General features: G+C 34.1%; 1 protein-coding gene across 1 annotated transcript in view; it reads left to right on the top strand.

The window, feature by feature from the left end:
• LOC106876134 (vesicular integral-membrane protein VIP36) overlaps positions 1–13629 on the top strand; it is a 35393-nt gene that overhangs the window by 4180 nt on the left and 17584 nt on the right. The window contains exons 2-3 of the mRNA XM_014924553.3: positions 8056–8171; positions 11184–11298. Of these exons, the coding sequence (XP_014780039.1) occupies positions 8056–8171; positions 11184–11298 (231 nt within the window). The remainder of the gene's footprint in view (positions 1–8055; positions 8172–11183; positions 11299–13629) is intronic.

Raw genomic sequence — 13629 nt, 5'->3', positions numbered from 1 at the left:
ATTTTAGGAACATATCTTATCATTTGAAGATTTACTTTCCCATGCTCGCATGGATCAAATGAGACTACACTGGAGCATAGTTTTCTACTGGCAGATGGCCTTGATGCTAACCTTCACCTGTTTGTAAGCAAGTCTGTTGAACAATGAACATCCTGTATAATGGTTATGCAGAGAAGTGGAAAGATATGAGATTATTTGAATGAGCCTTTTGTTTACAAATATTGTACAACATATTGAGACATGTCAAGGATCCTGAACAAGCTTTCTGTGGACTGCAAGTAAAGGATACAGAACAGTGAGGCCTTTGTTTACATATAATTTATATATATATATATATATATACACACACACACACACACACACACACACACACACACACACACACACACACACACACACACACACAATACATATATGCATACAACATGCCATTTAAAATCCATCTTCCATGCTGTCATAGATTGGACTGCTTGATAGATTCTGACAGGTCCAACAATTGTATTGTGCTCCAATGACAGCTTTAGCACAGTTACTGCAGCTGGATGCCCTTCCTTACATCAACTACTTAATGTAGTGTATCAGATGCTTTTCTCATGGCACCAGCACTAGTGAGGTTGCCATGCAACTTATAAGACTACAGTAAAGATAGTATGCATGTGTCTATGTACATTTATAAATTCATATATGCATAATTATTGATATATATATATATATATATATATATATATATATATATATATATATATATATAAAATGCACACACATTCATCATAGATTGGCATTCACTTTTCTATGCTGGCATTGAGTTGGAAAGGACTGTTTCTTGAGAGTGCTTTAATGGCCAGATGCACGTCCTGATGTCAATTCTCTTTGTGTGTGTGTGTACACGCAAATGATGAGGGATGTTGGATGCTAATTAGAAGCTTGAGATCACACTTGTAGGATAGGTGAAAGTTGATTGAATTAATCAAATGCAAACAATGCATTGTGGGATTTCATGGGGATGAAAGCAAATACCAAATAAAGCATTTATTTCAATGTTTTGCTATTGCTATCTGTCCCTGTTTGTAACGATAGTATTACTTATATAAATTAGTTGTAACAAATATGTTTATATGGTTAATGATATGATCTATGTATTGGACATGATACAAGCTGTTAAGTTAGTTATCTGACTTATGTGGTTAAACCAGGTGTTCAGATAGTTTTATGATGTTTTTCCTCTGGATTTGTGCAATTTGTGTATCTGTAGTTAGATTGTGAATATATATATTTTGTGTAACATTTATACTTCTATTAAAGCTTTTGCAGTTCAAAATATGAAGTTCTTACTACAAATAATAAACTGTAGCATTTTAAATAAAGCACTCAACCGGTGTCTTGGGGGATATGGGTTCAATTCCCATGGCTGTTTGTTGACAACTTTTTCTGCCTTGTAAGGGTAATATTGCCCAATTTTTCTGCTGCTTTAATGACAATACTGCGTTTTAAAATATCACTTTCTTGTCTGTATTGTATGAGACATTCAACGCTTCTAAAAAACAAATGTAAGTTTGTTTATATACAGATGTGGTTGTTACATTTTAAGTATATTGCATCTCTGGTAAATACTGTTTAAACATGTACGACTAGGTCGGATATAATCAACTGATCTTTCAGATGAAGTATTTCAACCAAACGAATAATATGAATCATAATAATTAACAAAGCAAATATATAAGATGAAGAACTCTTAAATGTATACAATTATTGTCTGCATACATCAAATATGAAAGTAGATATCAAACTACACATAAAAACAATATGGTATTACATTGTAAGTATATCTATGTTTTATGCAAAGACGAATGATAAATATATGAAAATTATAAATTCATTTCTGTTAAGATACTCAAGCATTAGTATAGATTTTTTAAGGCTTTGAATTAAAAAAAAATATAACTATCTCTTGTGGTACAATGCTGGCATAGTGCAGGAAACCATTTTCATCCACCCTCACTCTTTTTATTTTATAACAGACTATAAAATAAATGATTAGTCTGTATATAGATCCCCTTAGTATGTTTTAATTTGTTTAATGAAAGTAATTATTCATTTCAGCAATAAATCCTTTCATTCAAACTATAGTAAATAATAAAATGAATGTGTTTTCAAACTGACCATGTAAGTATACATATTGGAATTTGTGCAATTACTTTTCACACCAGATGTTGGTAAGCATTGAAAGTTGGTTTTGTTTTAATGTAGACATTACAATGTAGTGAAGGTGTGTGGTTAGGGTTTTTGGTTCACAATCATAAGGTCATGAATTCAATTCCCAGTGGTGTATTGTGTTCTTGGGCAAGACACTTTAGCATTGCTCTCCAGTCCACTCAGCTGGCAAAAATTAGTAATACCTGTATTTCAAAGGGGCAGCCCTGTCACACTCTGTGTCATGCTGAATCTCCCCTAAGAATTATATGAAGGGTATCTGTGTCTGTGGTATAGATAAGGTATCAATCACTTGGGCATAAATTTCGTGAGCAGGCTGTTCTGTTGATTGGATCAACTGGAACTCTCATTGTCATAGCTGACAGAGTGCCAGACAATACAACAAACTATCATAGAACTAAGATTATTGGTTGCCCTCAGATGTAAAGTTTCAAGCTTAGTATTGACAGTATGTAGACAGAAATGTTTTGCATTTTTATTTTTATTCCTTAAGCACTTTGCTGTTTCTGAGATACAATGGTTAATTAATCTTAGCGTGGTTTGAACAGAAATCGGAATTATGAAACTGTTAATTGTACAATTTAGATCTGCAGTTACCAGCATTAAGAACATCTGTGAATAATTGAGGAATTTCATGCGTTATAGTGTTAACCTAGTGTAGGATATAGGAAGTCATTCTAGTACTCATTCTCAGACTGGAGATTCTAAGAAGAAAAATAAAACAAACTTGAATTTGAGGAAACTTGTGAGTGTCTGCATTGACAAAACATAGTTAATGAAACACAAAGATTACTTTGTGTTTCATGAGAATTGAGTGCTTATGTTTCAAAGAGAATCCTTCTTTAAAGAACAAGGGAGATTCCAATAATTTTGATTAGCTATGACATGGAATTTGATCTTAAATAGCTAATGATGTGTCTAACAACCATTCACTATGCATAGGCATCCCCTATCAGGTCAGTATTGCACTATCATATGTAACTGACAATTTCATGACATGAAATTTGATTTGGGAAATAGTGATTTCTATACCAGTTAAGCTAGAATTATAAGAATTACTGTTGATGTTGATTTTTAAAGTGTTCAGTTGATGATAAAACTGCTTACTGACACTTGCTCTCTCTCACTTACCTACAATTCCTATTTCAGGGATGATTTGTTTACATATGCATAAGAGTAGTAGTTATACCATTTTATTTTTAGAATTCTGTTTAAGAAATACTTGGCAATACCTGCCTATGAGAAGGAGGCATAGTAGAGGGAGACTTATAATGTAGAAGACAACTTGGAAGTTTCTACAAAACAACCTGCTGCAAATCACAGATCAGATCTATGGATTCAACAAGGATCCAGTTAGATGGAATGTAAAACTGATGATAATACTTCAGAGGATAAGGCTATAATAAATAGACTTGGAAAGAATGATGGTTGGGTGGGGCAACAAATCATATCAGGTAGCTTGGAGAGAAGCTAGTTGTCAGGTAAACTAAACATAGAGAGGAGCAGAAAGATTTGCCAATGTTCTGCAATGAGAGGAGAATCAGAGATATGTGGTGTTCCAAGTTGTAAGGCTGTTTATCAATGTGAATCAGAATTTCATTGAAGAAAAGTGTATATGGAATGTTAGCATTGTGTATATGCACCTCACTGGAGAGAGAGGGGCTACGCCATGTAAACCCAATAAAAATATTAGCTGATGCAATTAACAGCTGCATGGTCAAAAGGGCCATTAAGGGTTTGAAGGTAGAGAAAGCAGTTGCATCATTAGGAATAGTTACTGAGATGCTGAAAATAACTGAAGTAGGACAGGCAGTTAGATAATACAGGGAGGTGTTTTCAGGCTATACGTTCAAGGTTTGGTTTTCAGTCTCCTTTTTAATATAACTGAGGAATTTAAGACCAGCTGCCCATGAGCATACGCTTGTATACTGATGACCTACTTCTCATTGCCAAATCAATTAAAGAATTGGAACAAAAATTCTAAGTGAGAAAGCAGTCTAGAATCAAGAAATTTAGAATTTAAGTTTAACCCTTTTGATACCAACCTGCCTGAAACCACTGCTGGTTCTATGATGCAAACTGTCTGTTTTAAAACCTTTCAATAGAATTTAATACTAATTTATGTTCCAAATTAAAACTAAAATGTTTCAATAGGATTTCATACTAATTTATGTTCCAAATTTCGGCTTAATGAGGACAAAGTTATTTTAATATATTCTTTATTATTTTTGAAACTAAGATTGACAATGATTGTTTCAAAAGAAATATAGTAAGAAAAGGGTTAACAAAGATTGAAGTTTTAGTTTGCAAGAAAGAATACAAAATTTTTCTACCATCAAGAGCATGGCTATTCTTGGTATGGATGTAGGAAATCTATACTGTGTATCCAATGTCCAATGTGAATAATAAATGCACAAGGTATACAGTGGGATCACAGGCAGGCTTGATAGAAGAAGGACCTTGAATGTAGCTGGTTCTCAAGTAGTAGTTTGTAGTATCAGTGAAAAATATTAGGCAATGCCTGCCTATGACAAGGAAGAATAGAAAATAAGGTTTATAACATAGACAACTGGGAGTTTCTACAAAACAACCTGATGCCAAACTATAGACCAGATTTATAGATGGAACAAGGTTACAAGGTTTTTTCTCTCCAAATGAAAAACTGCTGGTATGATGATTGTCTGAATTGAGACTTTGCATGTTAGCAAAACATGGGCTTTGAATGCAGAAGACACATGAAGGTTGAAAAGAAACGAAGTATGTATCTGTGATGAACATGTAATATAGTGTTTGAAAGACAGAGCACTGGGTATAAAAGGAATCAGCTGTAGTGTGCAGGTGACTATGCTAGTACAGATGTGATGCATATGAAAGATGATGGTTAAAGAAGTGAAAGGAACCTGAGTAAGAAGACATGGGAAGTTGTTAAATCTGATCTTAAGATACTGAACCCCAGGAAAGAGATGACAAGGAGCTGCAACACTTGGTGAGAAGTACAGGAGATGACACACATTTAAGCCATGCAAACATGGAAAAAAATAAATGTAAAATACTGCTGATGATGAATTAACTTGAGAATTTTAGTTAGGTTATCAATATACATATTTAAAAAAAAAAGAAAAGAAAGCTCATTTATTTTGTTGAGCAATGACTCTTATTGCTATATATTTTTAAAGATCTTATTGGTTTGGTTAAATTTTCCCAGGACCATGGGTTGTGCTATACATTAATCATATGTGGGCAATAAAAAGAATCTTTTTTTCCTCTGCATACATTGGCTAACATTTCTCAAAAGCAATTGCTTTTGTAATGCCTTACAACTTGTACACAGTTGTCCTGGACTTATAGAATTACAGAGCAAGTGAAATTTGTCCATAGAGCAGATTATCAGAAAGTTAAATACCTTCCTTATCAAATTATTCAGAGAGGCTCCGATAATTAGCTTTTCGAATTTTAACAATATTGAGAATTAATTTTTAAAGACTTAAGAAAAAATAGTACTTTCTGTAGAAGGATGAACCACTTCTGTTTGTGGTGTCCTCTTACACTAGGGCTCTACCTTTATCCACAGACACCTTATTTTTACTCTAGTCACATCCTCATTGATAGGTATTAATGAACATCATGTTTTCTTTGTTTACCTTGATCTCTTATACTCTTAACATTCTACTCTTTTCACAATCATTTTCTTAACCATTAGCCCTGTAGCAGCAGTAAACAATGCTCTCACTTCACCACACTCCTTTATGCACAACTATTATATATAGCTGTGTGGATACAACATTTGCTTTGTTACCATGTGGCCTTTAGTTCTACCTCACTGCTCAGGCTGGCCAATACCTTGTGACTGGAATTGCATCTGGTGGTGAAGCTCCAATTCAGGAAATTATGGAAGCTCGTGTGTGTGTGTGTGTGTGTGTATTTATATATGTGTATGTGTGCAGATGAATGTTTACATTCTATATCTTTTGCAGTTGAGCAAAATAATATGGTTATGTTTGTTGATATTTCTTAGAAATCCTGTAGTTCTGTGCTTGACATTTAGAGGCAGAAAGGGCATCCAACTGTGAAACAAGGCATCAGTATATATTTGTACAACCTATTATAGCCTGGAAAAACACTCGCACATGTCTGTATGTGTATGCATATATGTATGTATGTATGTATGTATGTATGTATAGGGTGGCTCAGAAGTCATGAAGGGGTTTCAGTATTTAATATCTTGTTTATTTTGTTTTAAAATTGTGATATTTTAGTAGGTATGTCAGAGAAAGGATGTGAGATTTATTTCCCCTATCTGTGAAAGATGACGTTTTTTAAATGGCATCCATTTTCCAATTTGCATAAATGTGCTCTTTCTAAGGCGTTTTCCATAATGGTCCTTAGCGTTTGTGGCTCCAGTGATCTAATTTCTGCTCTAATGTTCTTTTTAAGATCTGAAATTGTTTGAGGCTTGTTGACATAAACTTTTCCCTTTAAGATAGCTTCATAGAAAAAAGTTTGGAGCAGTTAGATCTGGAGAATGAGATGGCCAATTTATCTCTGGAAATAGAGAAACTAATTTTCTATCAAAAATTTGCCTGGTCATTTCCATTGTGTTCGTTGCAGTGTGAGCTGTGGTTCCATCCTGCTGAAACCATATGCCAGGCGTATCTCAAACCACTGGATATAAGAAATTCTGGATCAGGAGACAGTGTTCATCTCCAGTGACAGTAACAGTGTCTCCATCCTCATTTTTGAAGAAATAAGGTCCTATCACTTTTTCTGAAGTCATCCTGCACCTATTCTTGGAAGATCATTTACTGATCCCTGATCCTAAAAATGACCAATTAATTGCCTGAACATTGATTCACTTGGACAATTCATTGCTCTATCATGATGATATGCTCGTTGAGTCTAAATTATTAATCCTTGCTTTTTGTAATAAAATTTCACAATGTGTTCGCTGTTCGGTAGTGTACTTTTTCATGCTTAAATTTTAGGATCTTTATATAAATCTAAAATAAAATAAAAATTAGTTATTAAAAAAGTTATCGAATATTGAACCCCATTTGTGACTTCTGGGCCACCCTGTGTGTGTGTGTGTGTGTGTGTGTGTGTGTGTGTGTGTGTGTGTGTGTGTGTGTGTGTGTGTGTGTATATATATATATATATATATATATATATATATATATATGCACACATACTCAGATTGGAGCCTGGTGCAGCCATCTGGTTCGCCAGTCCTCAGTCAAATTGTCCAACCCATGCTAGCATGGAAAGCGGACGTTAAATGATGATGATGATTCATACATATATACATGGTCTTATGTAATGGATGCATTTCCTATTAAATATTATACAGACCTGAAACATATGTATTAAAGCATTTCAAAATAATAGTATTTGGTTTGACTTGATTATTACAACTTGCATGCATGCATGCAGTCATTCATTCATTCATACATACATACATACATACAAAAATAAATACCCTGTTGTTGATATTGAAATTCCCATGAAGGAGCCTTGAATCTTGGTTAGAAACACACACACACATACAAACAAACAAACAAAGCATCCTTCTCTAGTTTTCTTAAATTTTACTGTCTTACTTTGTTACAAGCTTATTACTATCAGCCTTCAGAGAGAAGTGGGTTGATTCTTTATTGTATGAGGGTCTCAAAATAGAAGTGGTAACTTGATGTCAACAATATTTGAGACAAGATTTGGAATTATTCGTGGAAAAGGATTAAGTCAAATGTTTTAACAATATCATTGAAGAAATGGCACTGAAATCTTCCCTTCTGCTTCAAAATTTCTTTTCTGAGTTATAATTTGTAATTTTCTTTCTCTTTTCTCTAGGTCCAAGCATGAATATCCCATTATGGGATATTACAGGATCTACTATGATAACAAACAACTACATTAGGTTAACAAGTGACCATCAGAGCAAACAGGGTGGTCTATGGAACAGTCAGGTGAGTGGAAAAGTATTTTCTGATCATATTTTGTAAGCTAACTTTAAATGTCTAGTCTGTCAGTACTTCATACTTGAGAACTCCTGTCATATAACTTGTTTAGTAAAGTGCTTTTTGTAAGTAACTTGTATATTACATTGATTACACTTCTCCAAAGATTTCTCCAGTGGAAAAAAAAAATGTATATTCAGTGTATAAGGTGATTAGAACATAATAATCCAAATAATTTTTTAAGAAGCACTTTCTTTTTCATTTACACTCTTTTCTTTCTTATACGTTTAACACACTTGCCTTACTTGTGATACATGACCTTTATTTGTTTCTAACATGGTTTTTAATCAGACAGAAGCATATGGTGATAGTTTACTATCTGTGATAGATAAAAGCTTCCATAAAAAATGTCAAACAGAAATACATTCTTTTGACAACAATCAATGACATTTTTTTTTCAAACAAACCAAGTAGATATACAGACCATAATTTTGTATTCTGCAAGCAATTCCACCTAATTAACTTGTATTTATTACTTAACCTATGTTGCAGGCATTACCATTATATTAGTCTGTAAATTATATATTAAGATAAGATATTAAATGTAACCAAAATAAATTGACTGAACCTTTAATGTATAATGTTTTTTAATGTAATTGCCAACTTATTGAATAGTATGTTATTTTCAAATAATATGTTCAGTACATGAAAACTGGGCCCATAGCATAAGCTACTTTTGCTTCTATACAAACCCTCAGATGAAGAGACCACCTTGAAATATCAAATTATTGTTGTCCTCTTGATATATGAACTTATATTCAAACTCATTTTCCATGCCGACATGGGCTGGATGGTTTGATGTGACCTGGCCAAGCCAGGGGCTGCACCACGTTCCATAGTCCGTTTGGCTTGGTTTCTTCAGCTGGATGTCTTCCCTAATGCCAACCACTCCACAGAGTGTACTGGATGCTTTTTATGTGGCACCAGCACCAGTGCTTTTTACGTGACACCAGCACCGGTGCTTTTTATGTGACACCAGCGCTTTTTACACGACACCAGCACCGGTGCTTTTTACGTGACACCAGCGCTTTTTACACGACACCAGCACCGGTGCTTTTTACGTGACACCAGCGCTATTTACGTGGCACCAGTGTTTTTTTACACGACACCAGCACCGGTGCTTTTTACGTGACACCAGCGCTATTTACGTGGCACCAGTGTTTTTTTACACGACACCAGCACCGGTGCTTTTTACGTGACACCTTGGTTTTAGGATCTCAGTTTTGTTATGGTGGGTGGGTCTTCTCAAATATAGCATTTTATAATTTTTAATGAAGCTAACCACCACCAATATCCTTGGATTTTGTTTCATCTCTTAGTGTGGTTAGAAAATAAAATCCATGTGTTAAAACTGAAGTGAACTAAGCTTCTTAATTGTTTAAAAAATTAATTTTTATCTTGTTGTCTTTGACTCAGTATATGCTATCATCTATGAAGTCATAATCTAGTTATCATTAAACAACATAGTATTAGTGTACTGATTGAACTTCAGAAATTTTTTTTTTTAATCTTAAAACAAAAGGTTCTTTCAAGTTCTTTGAACTAAATATGATGTTCTTCACTTTTGCATATACATTTTTTGTGGAATTTGTACTTTGCTGAGCAAATGAATAAATAAAACAAATGCTACTAGTTATTTGACCCAACAGTAATGGTCTTATTGTTTATTCACTTTATCCCACAAGACAAAAATCATTTCCACTAACAGAACTCTTATATATAATGTTCCCCAAAACTAGATACTTCTGTTATCAACTGTTGTTTAAAAAAAATTTTTTTTATATAAACTACTCACTCTAATAATACAAAAAGTAGATTAGTCATGAAAGTTTGAGAGCTATGTTTATTTCAATAAGGTTTTTCATGTAGGTGCAAAGCCAAAGATTTTGAAGTAAAGCATTATCTATGTGTTAACTCCATGACAATGGTTTTTTATCAGACAACTAGGTTGCACTGACAGTAATCATCTCAGCCGAGATCAGCAATTAGTGCACGATAACGGTTTGGCGTATATTTATGTCATGCACTGTTTATTAATGTAAACTGCCATCACTGTGAAGACCGTTAATTAAATGAAACTAGTGTAGCTGGATGAGACTGCAAATTCCATGAAGGACCAGAAGAATTTGCTGAACGTGTATGAATTTGATTGGATGTCATAGTGGAAATGGTGGTGTAACTGCCAAAACTGCTGCTTTTATACTATTATGGTAATGATTTCTCAAACTGAGTTGGAAATATTTATATGAAGATTCTAACAAACTTATTAGATTATTTGAAATTTGCATGGTGGCCTCTATTATCGATTCTGTGAGTGATAGCAGATATTTATATCAACTGGTATACAAGCAGGTACAAAACCGCAGCAGATAGGACTGCGTATATTTTTGTCATCTGATTTAAAGTGTACGTAAATTTACATCAACTGATGTAATGGGGCTAAGTAACATATTGCATATAAGCTGGATTGGAAATGTCTTTTTGTCTTGCAAATAAACAAGGAAACCATGATCAAACAAGGCTATAGAAGTTGCTTGTTTCTTTTCTTTTTTTATAATATCACTTGAAAGAATTTAATGATTCAGTATGTGCCATGTGTGATATGGCACATACTGAAGAGCTAAAACATTTCTAGTTAGGCTCAAAGTTCAGAAGGCCAGACCAGAAAGGTTTTCGAATGGCCATAAGATAATATGCAAAATTCCTAATGAAATGGTCAAAACTGAAGTTCAGCTCCCACATTTAGTTCTTGTTTATCCCGAGCACATTTCATTGACCTTAGACAAGGTTAACCTTTAGACTGTTTTTATGTTCTATGATTTACCATAGAAATAAATTCCTAAATCTGTGTCTGACATCAACCAATTTGTGTAAGAATTATTGCTTTAAAAATATACCAATTTAATATTTTGTTTACTTGTTTTATGATTACTTTAAAATTTGTGTTTGTTTCCATTGCAGCCTATTTTAGTTAGAAATTGGGAATTACAAGTACAGTTCAAAGTACACGGAGGCGGTCGAACACTCTATGGTGATGGTTTTAGCATATGGTACACCAGAGATCGCATGGAACTTGGTTAGTTTATATTTTGGATTATTTGAATTGAGTGATGTTTGTATATTTAATGTTTACTTTTGGGGTTTTGATTAGGATCATGATGCTACATTACAGATCTATTCAACTCAAACTAGCATTGAAAACTATTAAAACGTTGTTTACTAATGCTGACATGTATTAGTCAGCTTTTCTATATTTTTCTATCTGTAAAACAGTCTTCTCAGAATTACTTTTCACTGTATTCTCTTTATTTTTTCTTTCATTCTGATCTATATCAGAAAATATATCCATCTTTCTACTTTACATTGAGTTCGCTTTCTCATATTTGGAATGGGTAGAATAGCAGCTGTTTTCTTCCAAGCTTTGTAATAATCTTGTTTCTGAAATCTCATCATTTGATGGGCCTACTATCACTTTTGCTTTTCTTTTTTTTTTTTTAATCTCTCAACTATCATGTACTTGCAGGTATTTTAAAACTGAATATTTAATCTACTTTCATTACTTATCCAAAGTTAATTTGGTCAGCTGTAGCTTTACTTGTGAGATATCTCTACAAAGTCATTTTTAAGTATTGAATATAGTTATTGATTATTTTACTGGTTTCAGTCATTGGGCTGTATTCATGCTGGAGTGCCACCTTCAAAAGTATTGACAGTGTTGTTTATTTTATTGGCCAATATTTTATTTGATGCAACACCTGTAGTCATACCAGTTAATATAAACACAAGCATGGATGCACACATTCACACACGTTATCTTTCTTTTTTGTCTGTATGTCCATCTTGTATTCAGAAACTTCAAAAGGAACACACATAAAACCACATCTATTTTACCATTTTTAACTTGACAGGTTAGAAATAGTTGCCAAATCTCCCTCAAAACACACCCTATTATCTCTCAAGAAAGGAAATGTAGACAATCAGTTAAAATTGAGCAGTTAGGTCAATTTTTCTTACTCCAGAATAATGGAATACAGAGAGATATAGAGACTAAGATACCCATGCAGATTGGGATATAGGAGAAGAGCAATTGCAATGATGGTAGTTGTAAATTTGTGTGACATCAGCTCTGGTTTTCTCTCTTAACCTTTCTACCTTTCCTTTCCTCTGTCTCTCTTTGACATAGTGGCATAGAGAATGATCTATCTATATATATATATGAGAGGGGGAAGTAGAGAAGAAGAATATTGTTGATAGTGGTGGTGTGTTCATTTGAAGTGATATTCTGTTCTTTTTCTTCACTCTCCTTAAATTTTCTCTTTCTTCCTTCCTTTCTCTTTCTCTCCCTATCTCTATATGCTAGAATATAGAGAATGAGACGTATCAAGAGGAAGAAGTGATGGTGGTAATGGTGGTAGTTTGAAGATTGTTTTTTTTTTTTCTTAAGTGAATGCAGATTTTTTAAGTTTCAACATCATATCCTTCAAAATAGTTACCTTGTGCAGGAATACACCTGTCCCAGCATTCCACTTTTGGAATCCAGCCCAGAACTTGTTTTCTGTAAGCTAGTTGAGAACCTTCTGCAATTCGCTCTTGAACTTTACATTGGTGTTAAAACGATGACCTTTGAGCTGCATTTTCATCTTCAAGAAGAAATGAAAGTCTGCAGGTGCTAAATCTGGTGAATAGGGCAGGTGTGGAAGCAATACTTGGTTGTTTTTGGCAAGAATCTCAATTTTCCATGCTCCATAGATCAGGTCTCTTTCACTGAATGTCCTCCCTCAAACACTTCAGAATGTTGCAGTAGACCTCTCGATTGAAGGTCTGAACCTGGGGGAAGAATTCTCAATGCACAATACCACATTTCCATGGATGACACTCATGGCAGGTCTTCTGGATCGCTCATCTTCTTTCAGGAATGTTGTTCTGCTTTTGAAGTGTCTGTGCTCTTTAAAACGTTGCATACGACCCATTGCCTTGTTGCCGTAAGCTTGTTGAAGCATGCTCAATGTCTTTGTAGCAGACCTCCCAAGTTTAATGCAAAATTTCACATTGGCTCTTTGTCAACAAAATCACAAACTACAGCATACATGTGATCACAAAAACACAAATTTCACTACTTGCGAAGCAAACACTGTGATGTTACTCAGCTCACTGTGTCATGATGGTCATTGGCAGCTCTCACTGCTCATGTAACTGTGTGCTACCATTTGTTGGTACACTACAGAACTAGTCTGGGAACATTTTTGTTACCACCTCCTATGTTTAAATAAGTTTTGCTGAAACAACAAACACATGTAGAAGCACATATTATTGCAAACAACTTTTTGAGTGATGGTCTAAGCAACTTCATAGTAGGTTTACTAATTTAGTACTGGTTGGAGTGTTGTATGGATTATTTCAGCTCCAG

The sequence above is a fragment of the Octopus bimaculoides genome, chromosome 14 (assembly GCF_046866305.1).
Source record: "Octopus bimaculoides isolate indiv1 chromosome 14, ASM4686630v1, whole genome shotgun sequence".
Lineage (NCBI taxonomy): Eukaryota > Metazoa > Mollusca > Cephalopoda > Octopoda > Octopodidae > Octopus > Octopus bimaculoides.
Note: the sequence above shows the minus strand (reverse complement) of the source record. Positions and strands in the feature narration are given on the sequence as shown.